This window comes from Mustelus asterias, chromosome 8 (genome assembly GCF_964213995.1).
Source record: "Mustelus asterias chromosome 8, sMusAst1.hap1.1, whole genome shotgun sequence".
Classification (NCBI taxonomy): Eukaryota; Metazoa; Chordata; class Chondrichthyes; order Carcharhiniformes; family Triakidae; genus Mustelus; species Mustelus asterias.
The window spans coordinates 80,147,295-80,168,886 of record NC_135808.1 but is presented as its reverse complement, the minus strand read 5'-3'; the positions used below and the strand labels follow the sequence as shown (position 1 = coordinate 80,168,886).

Sequence of the window (21,592 nt, the reverse complement as noted above, 5' to 3'; positions counted from 1 at the left end):
GACGTGGGGAGTAACTTTGGAGTGTAAAATTTACAATTCTGTGGAGTATCTACCTAACCCTAACACGGAGTTTTCAGTTGTGTTAGGAAGTTAAGGGGGCGGTGGGGGAATAGCTTTGCGTCTCTAACTTGATAGGCATATTCTAACAAGTTGTAAATTGCTGCCAACTCAACATAACATTTAATGTATGCCTGCTCAAAACCTGCAAGTTGACATTGTTAATCAGAGATGGTGGTGCACCATCTAATGGACAGTGTTTTAAGTATTTTTGCTTATATAGGTTTGGCTTGGTAGTTGTCTCTTTAAATTTTTCCACAAATCTTCCAAGATGTTTCATCTACTTGAGCAGTCCCTCAGGGCTTCCACACTAAAAGGAGTCTAATGCGAGACCTACAGTCTCTGCCACAGGTGGAGAGGTGTTGGTTGGCGGAGTGGGTGGGATGCCTGTGTTGCCACATGTTCCCATCACTGTCAACTTTTGGCTTGTTGAGCTCCTTCTTGGATGGTTTTTCTTCACTTTGGGTAGTCTTGGGCTAGGTATTCCCAGGTGTCAGTGGGGATGTTGCACATTTTCAAGGAAGTTTTGAGGGTGCCTTAAAAGCGTTTCCTCTGCCGCCCTCACTTGTCAAATCGAAGCTCCAAGCAGAGCCCTTGTTTCAGGAGATTCATGTCAGGCATATGGATGATGTGGCACATCAGTGGAGCTGATCAAGCATGGTCAATGCTTTGATGTTGGGAATATTGGCCTGAGCGAATACACTGACGCTGGTGCATCTATCCTGCCAATGGATTTGATGATGTCAGCTGCCTGCTGTACATTATTAGTAATTGGAGATGGTGGTGAACCATCTAACGGGTAGTGTGTGAAGTATTTATCATCTTGCTTTGGCTTGGCCACAACATGCTCAGCAGTTTATATACCAGCTGCAGTTAGAATTTGTGTCCTCAGCCTAATTTGATATTAATATTACAAGGTTTTTATCAACTGTCTCCAAAATGGCAAGCCTGACTAAGGAACCAAGCCATGTGATTCAAACATAAATATTAACGTGTAATCAAGGCGAGGTTCGTAGGAACAAGAGTTGACCATTTAACCCCTCAGCTTTGTTCTGTCATTCAATGATATCATAGCTGATCTATGACATAATTCCTTACACTTAACTTTTCCCCACTTTCCTTAAAAACTTAATTACGGGAAATATGTATGTTAATCCGTGGAGTGTAGGTCTAATTCTGGTAAATCTATGCTGCACTCAAGATATGGTGCCCAAAACTGCAAACATTACTCCAAATTCGGTCAATGCATAAATTCACTCTGTGGTATTCCAATCCTCTTGACAGAATGAAGGTCTGAAGGCTCAGTGGGTAGTGTCCCTGCCTCTGATCCAGAAGCCGTGGGTTCAAGTCCCACCCTAGAACTTGTTGGCTAAGGAAGGTGTCCAAGAGGTTCAAATCCTTCCAACACACTTCAATGGCAGGTGTAAGGACTGGAAGCAATTCTTAGCCAGCCATTTGATTGAAAGGAGCTACACTATTCACAGTTCCAGATCACAACACAAAAGTGCATGTTGCCGTAGAAACATGGTCTCCATGGATGATAGGACACCAGTCAATGGGCTCCTTTGTTTTCTTGGTATCAAGCTTCTTGAATGTTGTTGGAGCTATACTCATCTAGGCAAGTGGAGTGTACTCCATCACATTCCTGACTTGTGGCTTGTAGATGGTGGACAGACCTTGGGGAATCAGGAGATGAGTTATTCATCGCAGGATTCCTAGTTGCTGACCTTCTCTTGCTCTCTCAGTCTCTCTCTGTCCAATATCTCAGTCAGTAAGTCCATTATAGCGATATTAACTCTGGCAATTAGGTTTCAATGGGATTGCCTTGGCCCCCCCAGTCCCCATAGCAACACCCTTGTTGACTTCTATTTTGCCATCTATTGTTGTCTTGCAAGCTATTAAAATTAATTGTATCTGTTACAGAAAGGATGGTGGGCAGGAAGCAAATTATACCTTTGACCATAATATTAAAATGGTTTCTCAAAAAAAAGCTGCTAACGTGTTTCAATTAAAAGGAGCATTTCAGGTTTTCAAAAAACTAAGTTTCTCACTGAAGATATTTCTTGTTAGCTGTTGGATTAGTTTGTGATGAAGCAGATACAATACCTGCTGCAGCACAACTTTTTACAATGTGATGTACATACAATTTTAAACACCAGATGCAACATGCCTATCTCTACACATATTTTGTTTATAAACCAATGTTTCAGAAAGTTCCTGCTATCTGGTAACAATAATCATCAGGTCCAAATCCTTAACCGAGATAAAGAAAACTCAAGCACACCAATGTCCTGCATCAGGAGGCTAGTTTCAAAGTGTACAAAAGTTTCACAACAAGGTATAAGATTATATAGGTGGGGGCATCTCAAGTGTCTTATGAAAATCATATTGTTTTACTAGGCTCAGAGGCTACCATCTGGAAAATATAACTTACCATATTGCCACCATTGCACAAATGGATATAAACCTCGAATGTTGCACTTACATTTCTCTAGTGACTGCTTTCAGCTTTTCTCCCATAGAAGCCACTCTACTTAACACTGCCAGCCGCCTACAGTAACCCGTGATCAATTATACATGTTTAGTTATTTTAAAATCACAATCAACCCTTTATTGTTCAATGCTGCAACCTGTGCATAGACGGGGAAGAGACATAGGATGGGTGATGGTGAAATTGCTTTGCTGGCCTGTGTGGCAGTTGGCAATAAATCACTCACTGCTGATTGGCATGGGTTTCTGACAGCCTCTGCCAGTGAGCTGATTGCTGTTAATGTTGCTGGAGACAGCTCTGTCCAAACTTTTTCTGCTGTGCCTGTGACCACTTTGTTTACAGTTGCTGCCAACTATGGAGATACCATTAGATAAAAATCACAAATATATAAGAGTGAGAGATGATGTACCAGAACGAGTGAAGTAATCTGGAAACCACCCAAAGGAAAGGTCAGTGCCAGCCTTTACCAGAAATTCAAATTCATCTGTGTAATGCAAGTTTGTTGCTTCATTTGATCAATGCAAGTCCAGTAATACCTACCCAGTTCTCCCAACAGCTTATTGATGGTATTTAGCACACCCTGCACAGCCTTTTTGGCCTTTCTTGCCTGCTCATCAGCCTCTTTTGCAGCTTGTGAAGCCTGAAAGAACATTGTGTCAACATAATTAGAGTTCTAAAAAATGCACCTATGTATTTCTGATCAGATGCAATAGAATAACAAGTCAAAAATCATACTAACAGCACCTTCATGATATAGGTTGTGTATCACTGCAATTTAAGAGTTAATTCAGAAACTGGAAGACCCTCACCATATCTGCCATCATCATGTCTTGGTCTGCTTCATCCTTTTTCTCTGCAAGTTCATCCTCTGCTTCCTTCAGTCGTCCCATCATGTCACTTACTTCAGTCTCCAAGGCCATGGCATCAGTAAAGGTGTCATCAGCATTCTGTTTTGTCTTAGCAGCATTCTACAAAAAAAAATTGGTCAAGAATTTAAACAATACTTGAGCTTTGCTTAATTAAAGGGCTGTGGCAGTCAAGTGAAATGGCCTGATCATGCCTGGACTTGCAGTGTTTCTTTCAAATAAATATTGAAATAAGCCTCAACTTGCTGAATTGGAATATTCACATAGTTTGTTTCAAGGAAACATACTTGTCCAGAAACCCTTAATTCAGCAGCAAACTTGATAAAACAGCAGTGTGTATAGAATTAATTCAGTTTAACTAGCTATGTTGTCTTTTCTTTTGTTCGTTTCAATTCTAATGCTGTAACCACCCTAAAACATGCAGATCTGAATCATTAGCTATTTTCTGTTATAAAAATTACTAGTACACACTGCCTGTCATAGAGATATCCATCTTATTATGGGTATGAGCAAACATCTAATTCCTATACAATTATCAGACAGCATAGATATATAAGAGCAGTTCTCATTCTCAATGGAAATAAGATTGGTGCAATGAATGAAACTATCCAGTGTATCAAAACTATTTTAAGTTAATTCAACTTCATTAAGATCCCCATATGATGTTGAGTTACTAAAAATCCACAACATAAAAGTGTACAGAAAAGAGGTATTTTAATTTCAAGTATCTTAAAGACTAATCCAGTCAAATTATCTGCAGACACGCATCTTCTGAATTGATTTTCCAGAACTCAAGTTTGAATACATAATGAAGCAATTTAAATACACTGATTTTGCAAACATCTGTAGGTGACAGAATTAAGGTACAAGGTACTGGACCAAAACCTTCTGCTGATAACACAACTGGCCGCTCTATACAAGAAATATAGCTGCTGAAAAAAGCAGGCTACAAGAAAGTGCAACAGGTTTAATATAATCCTTAATTATAAATGTCTTCACAAAATGAACATCTTTTTACCTCCTGTAAGGATTTTGCAATTTGCTCTGCATCTTCAGCTTTTTTTTTGGCTTCAGAAGCATCCATTCTTGCATTCCCCAATGCATCCTCAGCCTGTTTCGTCTTTGCATTGGCATCGTCAATGGTCTTCCTGATGTTTGGTATTTTTTTCAAAGCTTCTTCAGCTGCAGTCTTGTTGTCATTCACTCTCTTGTCAAAATCTGCACAAAACAAAATTATTTTGGCTATTAGCACTTGGATATGATTCAGAACAGCTGCTGCTCCCTTAGTTAATATTTATCTTTTTATTTGTTTCCTCTTAATCACTGACAAGATTAGTTGCATTTTCCGCTCTACTTGCCAGAGTAATTTTAAACAGAAATGCAAGTCCACAGCATTAAAAAAATACATGTGGGTCCTCTACATTCTTGGGGAAGAGTGTTGTGGGGAAGTCGAAGGCAAGAAAAGGGACACAAAGGAAGGAAAGAGAAATGAGCATTTGTTAAGGTTATTACAGTTGAATCCAAAGTACAGACATGCGTGGCAATCTGAACAGAAAGGCCAGCTGTAAAATGTAACCAAAAGAGAGAATGCTGGAAAATCTCAGCAGGTCTGGCAGCATCTGTAAGTAGAGAAAAGAGCTGATGTTTCGAGTCCAAAGCTAAAAAGGCAGAGTAAGTGGGAGATATTTTTACTGTAGGGTGAGGGAATGAAAGATGAGTCATAGCCACAAAACCAAGGGGAAAGGTTGCTAAATGGCAGTCCATAAAGAGAATAGAAGGTGTGAATGGCCAAATTACAGAGAAGCTGAAATCAGAGGGTAAGCTATTACAGACGAAGATGGGGGGGGGGGGGGGGAAGAGATGGGTGAGAGAAGGGTAAAATTGAAAATTGAGAAGAGGGAAAGGGGAAGCAAAGGGGGAGAAAGAAAAATAAAGAAAGACAATAAAGAAATAAAAGGTAGAGAAGTTAAAAATGATGTAAAATGTAATTGTACTGGTGTCCTATTCTGTTAATATATATTTGCAACACTTTCCTCAAGTTGCACAAGTGACAGAACAAAACTGTCCCTTTGTATGGTAAGCTTTAAAGTAAGATATCTAACCAACATATGAAATGAACAGAAAACATTAAGCACCTTCCATGTTTTCAGAATGTACCATAGTATTTCACACCCAATGAGATACTTCTGAATTTTAGTCAGTGTCTTTTGCAGGCAAACAAGATCCCACACCATACATATAAATGATCAGTTAATCATTTCTGGTGATACAGGTTGATGGATAAATGCTGGGCAAAACAGGATAATTCCCAACTCCTCTTCAAATTGTGACATGCAATCAATTTATGCCCACCTGAGTAGCCAGACAAGATACTGGCTGAAAGATAGCACCTTCAACAAAGCACCATGCCTCAGTGTTGCACTGAAGCATCAGCCAAGATTATGTGTTTAAGCCCTTTTATTTTAAGTTATGGAACTTATATTACAGATTCCCCTTTGAGATACACAAGAGAAAAAAAACCAACCAGAATAAACCTGTGAATGATCCAAGAGGTAACAATATACACCAGTTTTAGAAACTCAACCACATTGACCTAGAATGTTGTGCAATTTTGAAGTAACTGGAGCCCCAAAGCAACTAGAGTTTCCAATACCAATTGTTCAGTGTACAAATATTCTCTATTCTCTTTCCAGCATCTTCCAAAGACGGCACTTGTCGGAATTTAACAGCAGCATACTAACACTGACAGTTAAACAGAAGAGATGTCTGGATCTTGGCTTAACCATTTTCTAGTCAAGGGCCTTTTTGTTGGGTATATCTTGTACTTTATTACATGAGGAATATCAGCTTACAGACCTTGCAGGTTTTTGAGAATATCCTGAGCCTCCTGCAGTGTAGCATTTCCTTTCTTGGCAGCATCTTCAGCCAAAGCTTTAGCAGCATCTGCACGGGCTAGCAACTGGTCAGCAGTCTTCAAGATAGAAAATAGGTTCAGAATGAATATCTCAACAGTCATTTATGGGGATTCCAGACTAAATCACTCAGCAACTTGGCAGTTTATTTTATAGTTATAAACCTCAGGTTCCACTATTTTCCATATTCAATGCCTTTATAATTTCCAACATTTCAGTACTTACACCTTAAGTGCAAGTTTCTCCAAAGTGAACAACTGTTATTTTAAGGCCCCATACATGGATGGACCAAGCTCTTTTACAAGCCAACAATGGATTTAGTTTTGCATTTTATTTATCGAGTAGAAACTTATTTGGTTTCCCCATAGTTGTCTTATGTTGCTTTTGAGCCTTTAGTGGGCCCAATGACTACCTCTAGTTTCTTTTCAACTCTTTTAATTTAGTGAGCACTCATGCATGGTAGTGGCTTAAGTTTTCCGGCCCTTTGTGCACAAGACAGTACTTGTCGACACTGAATAACTTTTGCCATTTATTCAACAGCTTACGTTATCTGAAAATCAGCCAAAATCTCCTTACGGTCAACGTTTGCACATGTACCTGGAATGTGGAACCTGGAATTCAAATAGCTAAAGTGTTGATGCCCTCAAGATTATTAAAAATATGATGAACATGAATAAAAACAAGAAGCTGCTCCAGGAAATTTTAATCCCTCAGATTCCAATTGTAACCCTTTCTCAAGTAATTTCATTCAATTCCCAATCAGCCTATTATTTCCCCAATACACTGTGACACCTAGCCTTTTCGATTAGCTATCTCAGAAGAACTTCAGAAGTTTTCCTGCCAATTCAACACTCAGTACTTCATCAAATAACAAATTACTGACAAATGACCTGTGCTTCCTAAATCCATGTAGCACTCTGTTTGAAGTATCTTGTATAATGTTCTTAGTGGCGGCACAGTGGTTAGCACTGCTGCCTCACAGCGCGCCAGGGACCTGGGTTCGATCCATTGCTTGGGTACTGTCTGTGCGGAGTTTGCACGTTCTTCCCGTGTCAGGGTGGGTTTCCTCCAAGTGCTCCAGTTTCATCACACCGTCCGAAAGACATGCTGGTTAGGTGCATTGGCCATACTAAATTCTCTCTGTGTATTCGAACAGGCGCCGGAGTGTGGCGACTCGGGGATTTTCACAGTAACTTCATTGCAGTGATAATATAAGCCTACTTGTGACACTAATAAACTTAAACATAGTTAATAGGCCCACTTCTCTGTAAAGGAAACATATGAAAATTTGCCACCATTCCACCTATATATGAGCCTTGAGTGATATCTGGTCATTAAAATGTAACATTTTATATTCTCATCAGTGTTCACCTATTACTTCACATCTCAAGACTTGCATGCCCTATTTTTGAGGTCAATCTCCACATCTCTTTCTCACTCTCTTTTTCCTTTTCTCCCAACCCTACACTTCTCAACATTTTGAGAAGTGGTAAAAGAAAACTGAAAAAAATAGATAATTTATTGGTGAGAACTGCGGATGTGGAAATTAATATTCTATGTGAGGAAAAGTTTGGAAGAAAAGTAGTACACAATCTTTGAATAATGTTTTCAATTTTATATAGCAACAAACCTGGAGTTTGAGTTTTACCTGCTGTTCAGTTTTCCCCTTTTCCAAAAGACTCTTCACTTCAGTTTCCTTTGCTTTCAGGTCATCCCGCATATCATTATAAGCCTTCACCTTACTGTCAATCACACCATCCAAATCTGCAGCATCCTTTTTTATCTTTTCTGCTTCATTCTAACAGAAAGAATGTCATCAATTTCAATTTACACAGGGCATATTTGCTCCCCGCACCTCCGCTCTCGCCATAAAGTACAGTTGTTTGTGCAACATAATCCACTGCTATGAGTTACTGATTTACACATGGGGCAATTTACCCTCAACTCTTTCAACATGCATACCTGTTTGTCACCTCCTTCCCATGAGCATTTGATAGGATGATCATAATCAATGCAATTTTTAGGAGACAAATCTGCACCCTTCCATTTCATGGGCCACAATCAGGAAATCCGAATTACATAATCCTAAAAGTCATGTTCAGCCCCTGTCTACTACCCACAAAAGACAACGTTTAACAAAAAAACATTACAAATAATGCAGAAATCTAAATACCTCTAAAGCCTTGGTGTCCACAACAGGCAAACTCGTCAGATTGGCATAGATCTGCAAGGCTTTGCTACCAGCTTCTTCTGCCTCACTGTGTACTTTGGTAGCTTGTCTTTCCAGCTCCCTGGACATATTTTTTGCTGCATCATACCTAGTTGTGAGTTTTAGATCAGTTAAAATATGTAACTAGGCAGAAGCAGTAAGACCTCCCTAAATGTTCTGACATGCTATGGCTCACATTTTTGGACTCTCTTACTAATTAAGAATTGGTATTGAAACACTGCCCACACATTGTCCTTGCTGAATATACTTATTTTCAAGTGTCGTATTACACACAAAGTTAAGTTTGCATTCTAAAATAGATTAGAAACCTCTAATATCTGCACTGGTCACCGATTTTCAATATCCTTCAAAACCCCATCCCAATCAGCTACATTTTATTTTGTTGCGAAAGACAGAATTGTTGCCTTTTTTTTAATTAATGTGACCAAAGGTGCTTGGCAGTTCACCAAATGGTAAAGCATGAAGCCAGTCCTGACAGTTTCTCCCCCTCCTTTGAGCCACCCCAGCTCACTCAAGAGATTTTCAGAATCTGGGGAAAATAAATGGAATTACATGGAATGTGCTGAACAGGCACACCTATCAAGATCGCCTATTCTTTCAAAAGGTGCACTCTCGTTTGGGGAGGGTGGGGGGGGGGGGGGGGGGGGGCGGTGGCATTGCTAGAGAACCTGGAAATAAATTCAGAAAAATTAACACCATATATATTGCACAAACACTTCATAGACCACTGGAAAAGTACACACCATTTGCATTGGAAACATCATCCATTGGGTGCAGTTCCTAACATGCTAACTCCATGCTGAAAAAAGTATTAGCATTTTGTGCTATGGCTAGTTGAGGAGTCCCAAACCTTTTTGGGGCCTCTGAATGCTTGGCAATTAGCATTATCTCACAAGTATATTGCTTCTCTCTGTTTGGAGAGCTTTCCAACAAAAAGCTGGCAACCCCAGTAGGTTACTCAACATGCAGGGGAAATTTTTATGAACAATCTGTGGTAAGGTGGTACAGAATTGAATCAAATGTCTGGATCGTGCACACACACACACTAGCATGGTGTGCTTCCAGCCATCTCTGCAATTTCAAGATGGCTCCTTGACATATTGGCACCTTTGTCATTTACACCCAGACTTTCAACACAACAAAAGCTCTGTCCCAAGGCTGTTTCCTATTACTGTTTTCCCTTTACAAATGGAATTTCTGTGTCTAAATTTACAGCAGAATACTGATGCTTTAAATCCCAGGGGATCCACCCTCAAATTTGTCTTACGTGGAGCTTTGAGATTGCCGAGGAGGTCCCATTCCCACACAAATGTCTCTCTATGTAACCCAATATGCCTAAAAATGAGGTCGCCAAAAGCTACAGATTCAAATCCCAAATGAAAACACAGTAAAGAAGCAAATGTGAGATAAAGTCTTCACTCAATTTGTTCACACCTGACAGGAGTTACTCCGGAAAAACTTTGCATCCTTTTTCTACTTGGTGTACTGTCTTCATACATGCATGATACAGTCAACAATGCAGTCAAACATGTATTCAGTGTTTTCATGCTGCAGTGCAAAATTCCACAGCATCTCTATGGCCTTTGCAACATTGGCCAGGAGACAGGGAGGCGAGCAGGTGGGTATTCATCGGATTCTTCAGGGTCATTGGCCTTCTTGGTTGAAGGGTGTACTGTATCTGCGATTGTATCATCTGTCAGTTCTGTGTGTAAGTTTCCAAGGTTGTCTCTGCTGGAATTTCTATTCCAATCTCCTGCAGGCAAGTGATCGGTTGGCCTCACCCAGCTCCTCCGCATTCCGTGCTTTCTTCATCATGAACATGGTCCCTAGAACGGTCAGATTGTACTCCTGCCTCTTATCAATGGTCTTGATAACTCGAGAGACCAGCTGCGTTGGTGGTGGGTTTTTAGGATCCTAATCACCTCCTGATCCAGTGACTGTAGTTTAGCCATGGTGTTAGGAGGCAAGATCAGTTTGACAGCTGAACATATGCTGGACAGTTGTCTGCAATGATGACCTCTTTTGCTGATACATTTCATCTGCTTTCTTGATCCAGGCCTTAAAAATCTAGGTCAGCCAAGCAGTTTTCTTAGCCTTGTACTGTGCGGATAGTATGCTAACATTTGCCAAACAACGTGGCTGCTTAGACTTCCCTATCACTAGAAGTGGCAGCTTTATGATGCCATCCATGTTGCTGCAGGCCATAGTAGTGACACACTCCTGGTTCTGCTTTCCACCATTGCATATTTTACCTTTAAACATCAAAGAGCAGTCCAATTTCATCCTCATTAAATATCTCTCATGGTGCATCTCATTCAAGGTGTGGATGAGACCATTTTGGAGCTAATCATCTGTCATTAGTGCTGTAATTGCTATATCCCCATCACTTACTGCGCGGGAGGTGACGAGTGCCTTGTTTTGAATCGGTCTAGCCATCCATCACTGCACGTGAATTCCCATGTGGCCCAGCTTCTTTGCCTGGGCGACTCATACAGGATTGAATCGGAGATGGGATCAATCTTTGCTCGTGCTGCCTTGAACCATGTTAGCTGTTTCTGCAACATTGGGATGGATAGCTGTTCTTATCTCCTTCCTTGCTGGAGAGAATGCCTGCTTGTCGAACTGTTCTAAGATGTTTGTCTCGTGTTTCTTACTGGTGAACAAACCGATGGTTGAATCTCCCACTCCTTCATGATGTCCTTTTTCCAATTCATGCTACGGTTTTCCACATGCCATATCAAAGTTATCTACTCTCCAATTGACAAGACTTAAATTTCTCACAGGTTTAGCTATAACTCATAGGCTCTGCACATCCTTCCAGAGGGAGATCTCAATGTTAAATGTTTATCTCAGAAGAACATAAAAACAAAGAGGGGTAGGCAATTCAGCCCCTCGAGCCTGCTCCGCCATTTCATATGATCAAGGCTGATCTCATCTCAACCTCAATCCCACTTTCCTTCCCGTTCTCCATAACCCTTCAATCCATTACTTATTAAAAATCTGTCTAACTCCTCTTTAAATTTACTCAATGTCCCAGCATCCACTGCACTCTGAGGTAATGAATTCCACACTCACGATCCTTTGAGCGAAGTAACTTCTCATCTGTTTTAAATCTGCCACCCCTTATCCTAAAACTACGACCTCTTGTTCTAGATTTCCCCACAAATGGAAACACTATGTCTACTTTGTCAATCTCCTTTATTATCTTATATACCTCAATTAAATCTCCTCTCATTCCTCTAATCATGAACTGACATAGACTCTTGATCCATTAATACCATATGCATCCTAATGTCTCCACAGTTCCAGTGTAGATCATTTAAAATCACCTACTTACTTTCTGTTCAACTCATCAATTGTGTTGGCAATTTCACTTTCATCTGCTAAGGTTTTGCGCAGCAATTCATAAGCTTTGGTGGAAGTGTCATTAGCATTCTTGGCAATCTGTTCAATTTCATCTGCTTCATTCTTATGCCTGTAGGAATTGAAGGATATTTATATTAGTGAAATTTGTCCTGCTTCATACACTCAAAAGTTCACTCTGCATGTCCACATTGGCACTCTAGTCAGATTCCCCCACTTCTAGTTTTGCTTTTCTAAATCATTTTTTGAGAAGATGTGTAATGTTAGAAGCACTACTTGGAGCCACAAAACACCCTGGTCACGAAATGGTGTTTGTCCAGTACTTAAAACAGCCAGATGTTTACACAATGCAGTTTCTTTCAACAAATTCCATCTTTTCCAATAGGGATTCTTGCTACAGGTAAGGTTATCACAATGCCACCACAATGAGAAATTCATGGCGTCGCCAATGTCTAACATTGGCTTGGGGCATTTTCTGTATATTACATACACAAAGTCATGGTTTTAGTGCTTATTCTGAAATTTGCAAGCACAAAGTTCATAGGCTGAATGCGATTTTGACTTTGGTTGATTAGCCCCAGTGAAAGGCGTTGTTTAGTTCAGACACAAAAATTTTGTACCAGTATTATTTTAAAAAATGAACATGCTGCAGATTGAAAAAAGTTTACTCCCATAGAACTTAGACATACATTTCAGAAACTTCGCTAACAATGACCAGAATTTTCCATTCCAAGTCTCGTGGCGGGGACAGGAACTGACAATGTTTCCTGTTGTAGAGGCTGGTGGGAATTTTCACAGAATTACACGATGCTGGTGTAATTAATTATGCAGTCAGGGGTTTCCCAACGTATTGCACAGTGGGGCAGGGCTCCACTGCAGTGCTGGAAAAGGATGAATGACCTTGACTTGCCTCCAGGTGCCCCTTTTCTTGAAGGATTTGGGAAAGGAAGGGGCCCTCAAGCACCCAAAGGGAGGAAGCTGCTAGACAACTGGGACTTTCACTTAGGACTCTGAGGGTGCCTAGCCCTTTAGATTCTCCCTTTAGCTATGTCCTCTGTAACTGCAGAGGTAGCAGCTTCCCCATAGCAGTGCAGCCAAAGTAAACAAGAGTTCTCCACGCCTTGAGTCCTGGAGGTCACCCAGGACAAGGCCAACTAGTGAGCGGGCTGCCTTAACTCTGCTACAGATGTCAGGGGAGCGCATAGAAGATGTAATAGGGAACAAAAGATTAGGAAGGTATGATTTCATGTGTGGCTGCATGGGTGCATTATGTTAGTTAATGTTCTTACACTGTCGTAAATGGAGGGCTGATGTGGTTTAATTGCGATTCGTAGTCCTCAAGCCTGTGTGCTCACTGCTCACCCACCACCCCCACCCCACCCCCCGCCAACACACACCATCAGGGGGACACCTCAAGTCTATGTCTATGCCTGCTCTTCCTCCCCCTTTAGTCTTGTCAGAACAACATGCTAGGATTCCCCTTCAGTTGCCTGGTTGAGCGGACTTGCCCTTCGCCCACAAACCCACCCCCTCACCCATGCAGAATCTCAAGATCTCCAGTTGGGGGCTCTAGATATTTGCAAGTGGCCATGGTACTTCACCCCGACACCTGCCAACATTCCCCCTACTCCCCCGCCCCATCTCCATAACCCACACTCTCCTCCTTATAACCGTTAACCTTCTTGGTATCACCCTACAACCCTTCCCCCTGAAACTCCTTCCCATGCATTTGAATGCCCACATCCCCGACCTTCCCAAGAAGTCCACCGTGGGACAATACACATGACCCCCAGATCCAGTGTTACTATCATGTCGCGTCCAACAACCCTGTGTCCTTGACCTGTCATTGCAGGACCCTCACTGCCTCCTTTAACCTTCATCTCTTCCTAACAACAATTCCCTCAGTATGAAACCCAGGACTCATCAGTTTACATCAGACCCTTCCCTCTGAACCACTTTACCCTCTTCCTCCACCATGTCTGTTCACACCACCTGCACACACATTTCCACACCTCTTGCCCTCTACCCTCCCACTACATACCACCTCACACATTCCATAATCCTGTAGCATCTCTTTCCCCTACCACTCCTAATGTATGTCCTCGTCCTCATTCCGCAGGCCTCCACACCCATCCCACCTCTATACTTCCCCTCACGCAATCCCACACCTCCCCTGCAGCACAGACCATCTGTCCAACAGGACCTCAAACTGCCAACCGCATGCAATGAGAACTATCCACCTTCTGGAAGTTCCTGTAGCGCTATGATCCATGTGGTGGATGCTCCACCCACCCACCATTGCACGTGATAATCCAGGGTCCACGGTCGCTGGAGGCCTCCATCTTCCAACCTCTGCAAGAGGTCCCAGGCCTCCTTCAAGGTGAGGCCCGACATGTCCATACCTTACTGGTCTGAACATGCTCTGGACCCATATGGTATCCCACTGGAGACACAGAAAATTGGGCAAGAGGAAACAGTTCCGGGTGAGTCTTCATCTGCATCCCATTAATGGGATGCAAAATGGCTTCACGTTAGCCTCTGACACCGATGGCAGCCCATGATGAGTGGGAACACATGTTCCCACTGTCATTTTATGCCAGCAGGAAAATGATTTTTCAGCTCCTGCTGCATGATTCCACCCTGCGCCTGCCATTAAACCACCGCTGAATGGACTGGAAAACCAGGTCAATGTTACAAATTTCCAACAGCAGCAAATATATCTTTTGCACATATAGTTGACAGTTAAATAAACTCATGCCTCTTATTTTACACACACATGATGTGGAGATGCTGGCGTTGGATTGGGGTGGGCACAGTAAAAAGTCTCAACACCAGGTTAAAGTCCAACAGGTTTATTTGGAATCACGAGCTTTCGGAGCACTGCCCTTCATCAGGTGAAGGAGCAGCGCTCCAAAAGCTTGTGATTCCAAATAAACCAGTTTATACACACACACACACACACAGTGATGCTTTGCAGACACATTCCATAATGATCATGGGGACAATATGAAAGCTAATTATAAAGTTCCAAATTTACTCAATAATATAAATTACTAATTTACTCACCAATTTGTAGTCAGGGTATTAGCAAATTAGCTGTTGAAAGTTATGGGGACAGTAATTGGATGGCCGCACAGATTAAGGCACTATCAGACAATGGGGTGGAGAGGAGCAAAGGGGAGAGAAATCTTTCTTTTTAAGATTTCCTTGTAAAGAATGTATATATGGTTTTGCTACAAAGTACAGAGGGAAAATTGTCCCGGTTGGTCTATAAATTAGATTTTATAGTACAATTCAAAGTCAGCACTTTGTATAATATCCCATTTGAAATAGTAGAGGAAAATCATGCATCCATAGATCGATGAAGGAGATCGGCACTGTCAAAATAGATATCTTGTCCCCTTTATAATACATAGTTAATTTGTTTAGTATTTCAACTCAGGAATTGTAAGGTGCTGAATAAAGACTCTTCACCAAGTTTAAAGTTTACCCATATCCTCCAAAGATGTGCAGGTTAGGTTGATTGGTAAATTGCCCCTTATGTCAGGAAGATTAGCAGAGTAAATACATGGGGTATGGGAATAGGGCCTGGGTGGGATTGTTGTCAGTGTAGCCTTGATGGGCTGAATGGCCTCCTTCTGTACTGCAGGGATTCTATGAAAAATTATCTCCTCAGCACAGCAATTTCTCTGCAGCCATCCAACAAAGACAGCCTGTTTTAAAGGCAGTTTTGAGTTATGGAACTGTGCTAATTTGAATTAGATTAAGACTTTTGGCAAGAGGGCATAGACACACAGACAAACAGTAATCTTATCAGTTTGGTTGAATGGAAATCTCGGCTCCTGGGTGAAAAACATGAGGTGATGAACTCACCAAGTTACCTAATACTGTGAATGAAACCATACCTTTCTGCAAGGTTACGAGCCTCTTCTGCCAGAAGTGTCATGTTATTTGGATCAGTACTGGAATCTGGAACTGTTATTGACTGTAGGGAAGTTTAAAAAAAAAATCAATTCATGATGCAGGAATATTCTCTACACATTTTCTGAATTGAAATAGAGCCACTTTCTCAAGAGAAAATTGCTCATGCTTCCTGGTTGACTACCGTACCAAACAGATGATTTCCAAGTGACATAACAGGTATCTGAGGCTGTTATTAGCCATGTGCTAAATTGTAATTTAAATGTGCAGAAGTACACTATCGTATCCAACCCATGGCTCTCTTGAGAGAATGCCAAAGGCTGTATTCTGCTCACTTCCAGCAATCCTGTTTGCATAATAATCGGTGCTGCACAGCTGAGGTTAACATTTGACCAACATCTTCAGTAAGCTTACTGGCTTCACATTAAGCTGCTATCTCGCTGCCAGCTGACAAAAGTGGAATCTGTACATGGAGCTAAATGATCATACGCCAACAGTTATAGGTGGCCACATACATTCAACGATCTACGCAAAGCCAGAATCTTTCTTACCAGATAAGAAAAATATTTCGGACGATTCAGAGGGCCACTATTGTCATCCACAAAATTGAAAGTCAGCACACAATATTTATACTGGTTCCCATAGCATCAACTCTCAAACCCACAGGCTGAGTCTAGCCACAGAGGAGGACGGGCAGGCAAATTCAGGTAGTCATACATCAGGAAGGCTCCCTAATGCTGCCCCACCTCCAGGCAAGCTTCCTAAGAGTTTGCGGTCACGGGAATTGGCAACCTGCACCGAAATAGGCAGCTAAGTCCTCAATTAGGACCATGTTAAGAATTCACCGGCATTTTCCCAGCATTAAACTGTCCCCTGCTGAGTCAGGAGTTCAGCACCAAAAGCAGGCTGGAAGGCCACTGGCTCCTCCTCTCACTAGCTCAATGAATGAGCTGCATGTATGAAAAGGCCACAGCCATTCCTGTCGAGGGGCAGATGACCCCAATGATTGTGGGCCTTTTTTAGTTTTAATTTTTAAGAAGGCTTCCAAGAGTGCCTCCATTTTGAGGTGTCCTTCCTTAGCAATCCCTCCTCCCCCTCCGATGGTCTACTGGCCAATCAATAATATGGTGCTCGGATTGGGCTTCCTGTCTCACAAATCCACCCACTGATCTCAATTGGAGGTGAACACAGATGTGGCCAATTGGGAGCTTGTTTCAAAAAGTTGCACCTTGATAACAAGTGTTAGCTTGGGACCCGCACATGGTCTTGGCACCCACAGAAGAGGTAACACAAAAAAGAGAGCGAAATGAACAAAGCCATTGGCATACAAATTCATTTTTCTAGCTACAACCATAATCTGAAGCTAGGCAACAAATTTTGTTGAACAACTTATTTAATGAATAGCTAAGACATACATATAGGTAGATCCTTCATAGTCTGAAGCTAGGCTAGCAATTCACTTGGGCAAAACAATTCATGTTTAAGAACTTATTTAATGAATAGCTGAGACCTACATACAAGGTAGGCCCTTTATTCAGTCTCCAGAATGGAAAGCACAATATTATTGCCAAGAATAATTCATCTGGACAGCGGAAAGACATAGCAGCATGCAGACAGAGTATTATGAGTGCATGTATTTTGATATCAAATGACTACTGGGTTAGTAAATCCTATTTATGCTGAAAGTTTATGGGCTATAATAATATAATTAATTACCATTCTTCATGACAGGCAGGACATCATATGTCCCAGTGTCACATTTGGGTTATAATACAATTGACTGAAATAGTTGACTAATCCTCCCTGTAAAAATAAACTGAAATTTTGCACGTCCTTAACTGGTCAATAGTACATTACAGAATGTCCTTGCTATAATCCAGCTGGAAGGAAAAAAGAGCCAAAAGAAAAATGAACTCCAGTATTAGAACTCTCATTTTCCAATGGGGCTGTCTTCTTTGATTCCCTTGACATCAAATGTTTGGATGGGAAAATAACACTTTAAACCACAGTTTATAAAATGTTTAACTCTGGATACTGTTGCAATGCAAGAACAGGTCATTACTTAATTAATCAACAAGTACTGATCTTTAATTCATTTATATACTTGTATTTAGCCCGAATTCAGAGAGGTTTGCACAGAAACACATACCACGTTGCCCAAGATTTCCTTGGCCTTTTCAAGCTCCGTCCGAGCATTCGAGATCACTTTCTCTGCATCCTGGATACGATTATTGGAACGCTCGGCCAGCTCTTCAGTGTTATCTACTGTATCCTTTATATTTTGAAGACGTCCCCACTGGGTTGACAGAGTGTTATTAATTTCAGCCAAACGGTCCATAAGATTTTTGTCTACATCTGTTAAAAAGATATTGCACAAAGTTATAGGTCCACATTAGGGAAGATTTCACATTAGTTATGTATTTTCACAGCTGGGTGAGCAAATTTACCCATCAGCTAATGAGTATTGAGAGAAAATATGGCACCATACTCTTATGGGATATGCAATGCCTATTAATGCGTGGTAATTCAATCCAAGGTAGACCACAAATCCTCCATAACAGAAATAGGGCAAGAAAAATGCATGAGCAATTTTCTCACTCAACTGCACAAATGTCATGGGCACCCTGCTTGTTTGGGGAAGATAAATTACCAATTAAGTAAGTTTGAATGACAACCTTGCTAGTATTAGCCAATGAGTAACTCTGCTTCTTTAGGTCCAGAGAAATAGAACATTTTTAGTTGTTGACTAATTTCAGAATTTTTCACACCCATCTGCATACAAAACAGGCATCCATTAAACACTCAATTTTCGCATGGCCATCCGCCACTGCTTCCCTGGCATTTGCCATAGTATCTATTTGCAACAGGCGAGGAGGAAACTTGCTGACTTCCGCGATTTCCCTTCAGAATCGCACTGGGAAGTAAAATCTACTCCCAAGGCTTTTCTGTGGCCCAGCCTAGCTGTATGTCCCTATGCAGTTTCTTCCCTCTGAGTCAATTTTCTATCATCCTTCTATATTCTATGTGCATTGTGCAAGGCTGATGGAAACTGAACTCGCCTGAAATGCCTCATCAAAAACTAGATACAAGAAAAAAAATGAACCTGATAAAATGGGATTAATGAAATTCCAATGAAATAATCTGTTCTCATCATTTAAAAACCAAAAATATTTCTTATATTGAGATTTATTTTCTTCTTTACTCCCCTGAATATTTTGCTATTTCCTTTCCATCGCTTATTAAGACATCAACTCATATGTCAAATTGTTCTGAATGCCAGCTGCCTTTCAGTGCTTTGCTAAAACGATTCATTTGAGAACACAGGCAATGCCAACAAATTAACCGATCATGAATATCCTATCCTTACCCAATAATCAGCAAAAAAGGCAGTGAGAAGAGGAGCAAATGATAGTGGCTTGTATCTGATTCAGAGAAGTTTACAAATTATATATTCTATTTAATTATAATTCAGTAAATCCTATTTGCCATTTCAGTACCTATTTTATTAGGCAAAACTCTATTCCCAGATGGCTGAGAAAACCAATTTTACAGTGAATGGAGATATAAAAATGCCAACGTATATATTGGCAGGTGAAGGTAGACTTGCAGTAGACCGTAGTGGAGAAACCTATGAGTGGATTACTCAACTAGCAGGTTGAGGAAACGGAGCACATTAGACTGCTGCATCTTGAGCATGGGTGGACTATATTAAGGAAAGAAAATCCCTGTAGATTTGAAGTTCGCAAATGTATCATCTACATATCAGAAATATACATGGAGGTGGTGGTTTAGGGCTCATTCCATCAAAAACATGTTTCTCGTGGAAACTGATGAAAATGCGAGCAAACATTGGATCTGGAAAGGATCCCATGGCTACATCTGGGCATACATAGTGTCATCAAAACTGAATTTTATTCTACAAATTGCTAAGTTTGTAAGTTCACAATGAATACAGATTTAGAAAATAGTGGTGCTCTATCTTGTCTTGATATAGTGATGCAGCACTACTTTTAATGGCTTTTTTCAGCAGCATGTTCATAAATAGGCTTGCAATGTCAAGCGTTGTTTTAAATATGTAAGTTGTTTATAGTCTTAGTGAAGGTATCCCTTATTATGCATTTAGAAAACTCAATAAGAACTCCTGTAATAAACCACTCAACCATGTGTCTTAATTCATGCTAATATTCGCGATCTTGAATCTGCAACAGCCTGTAAGAATTTCCTTACACACCTTAGTCCGCTCCATCACGTGCTCTGATTCACTTTCCAGATGGAGCAATCCAACATGTTCCCTTTCCTCGATGTGCAAGTTCCACCACAGTCTACCCCTTCACAGGTCAATACATTCATTCAGATTTGTATAGCTTCACATGTCACAAAATTAATCTCATTAGCCATCTTGTAAATAGAACCCTAGCCATTTGCTCACCTCACAAGCTTGATGCAGAAATAGAGTGCATCAAAGATATCCTGGTCAGATCATTGTTCATTATTTATTGCATAACTTGCAGAAGAACCTATGGCCACAATTTTCATCTGAAAAGTGTCCTGAAATTACCCTGGAAAGGCAAAGTTTCTCAAAAGATTTAAAAAGTGGCTTCACCTTGCTACCATACAGTAGCTGCAGGATGCTGGTGTCAGTCTAAAAAGACATGCTGCCAACAATATAACTGAGAAATGTCTTGTATGAATTATAAACACATTGACGAAGGGAAGGCGGTAGATGTGGTTTATATGGATTTTAGCAAGGCGTTCGATAAGGTCTCCCATGCAAGGCTTCTAGAAAAAGTGAGGGGGCATGGGATCCAAGGGGCTGCTGCCCGGTGGATCCAGAACTGGCTTGCCTGAAGGAGGCAGAGAGTGGGTATAGATGGGTCTTTTTCTAAATGGAGGTCGGTCACCAGCGGTGTGCCCCAGGGATCTGTTCTGGGACCCTTGCTGTTTGTCATTTTCATAAATGACCTGGATGAGGAAGCGGAGGGATGGGTTGGTAAGTTTGCCGACGACACGAAGGTTGGTGGGGTTGTGGATAGTCTGGAGGGATGTCAGAAGTTACAGAGGGACATAGATAGGATGCAAGACTGGGCGGACAAGTGGCAGATGGACTTCAACCCAGATAAATGCGTCGTGGTCCATTATGGCAGGTCAAATGGGATGAAGGAGTACAATATAAAGGGAAAGACTCTTAGTACTGTAGAGGATCAGAAGGACCTTGGGGTCCGGGTCCATAGGACTCTAAAATCGGCCCCGCAGGTGGAGGAGGTTGTTAAGAAGGCGTATGGTGTGCTGGCCTTTATCAATCGAGGGACTGAGTTGAGGAGTGCGGGGATAATGATGCAGCTATATAAGTCCCTCGTCAGACCCCACTTGGAGTACTGTGCTCAGTTCTGGTCGCCTCACTATAGGAAGGATGTGGAAAAGATTGAAAGGGTGCAGAGGAGATTTACAAGGATGTTGCCTGGATTGAGTGGCATGCCTTATGAGGATAGGATGAGGGAGCTCGGTCTTTTCTCCTTGGAGAGACGAAGGATGAGAGGAGACCTAATAGAGGTGTATAAAATGTTGAGAGGCATAGATCGGGTGGACTCTCAGAGGCTTTTTCCCAGGGTGGAAATGTCTGCTACGAGAGGACACAGGTTTAGCTTGCTGGGGGATAGGTACAGGGGAGATGTTAGGGGTAAATTTTTCACACAGAGGGTGGTGGGCGAGTGGAATCGGCTGCCATCAGTGGTGGTGGAGGCGAACTCAATAG

General features: G+C 41.4%; 1 protein-coding gene across 1 annotated transcript in view; it reads right to left on the bottom strand.

Annotated features, from left to right (window-relative positions):
- lamc1 (laminin, gamma 1) overlaps positions 1-21,592 on the bottom strand; it is a 251,907-nt gene that overhangs the window by 3,767 nt on the left and 226,548 nt on the right. The window contains exons 19-27 of the mRNA XM_078218326.1: positions 17,990-18,195; positions 15,825-15,904; positions 11,894-12,031; positions 8,500-8,644; positions 7,975-8,124; positions 6,271-6,385; positions 4,433-4,632; positions 3,358-3,516; positions 3,089-3,188 (exon numbers count right to left, since the gene is read on the bottom strand). Of these exons, the coding sequence (XP_078074452.1) occupies positions 3,089-3,188; positions 3,358-3,516; positions 4,433-4,632; positions 6,271-6,385; positions 7,975-8,124; positions 8,500-8,644; positions 11,894-12,031; positions 15,825-15,904; positions 17,990-18,195 (1,293 nt within the window). The remainder of the gene's footprint in view (positions 1-3,088; positions 3,189-3,357; positions 3,517-4,432; positions 4,633-6,270; positions 6,386-7,974; positions 8,125-8,499; positions 8,645-11,893; positions 12,032-15,824; positions 15,905-17,989; positions 18,196-21,592) is intronic.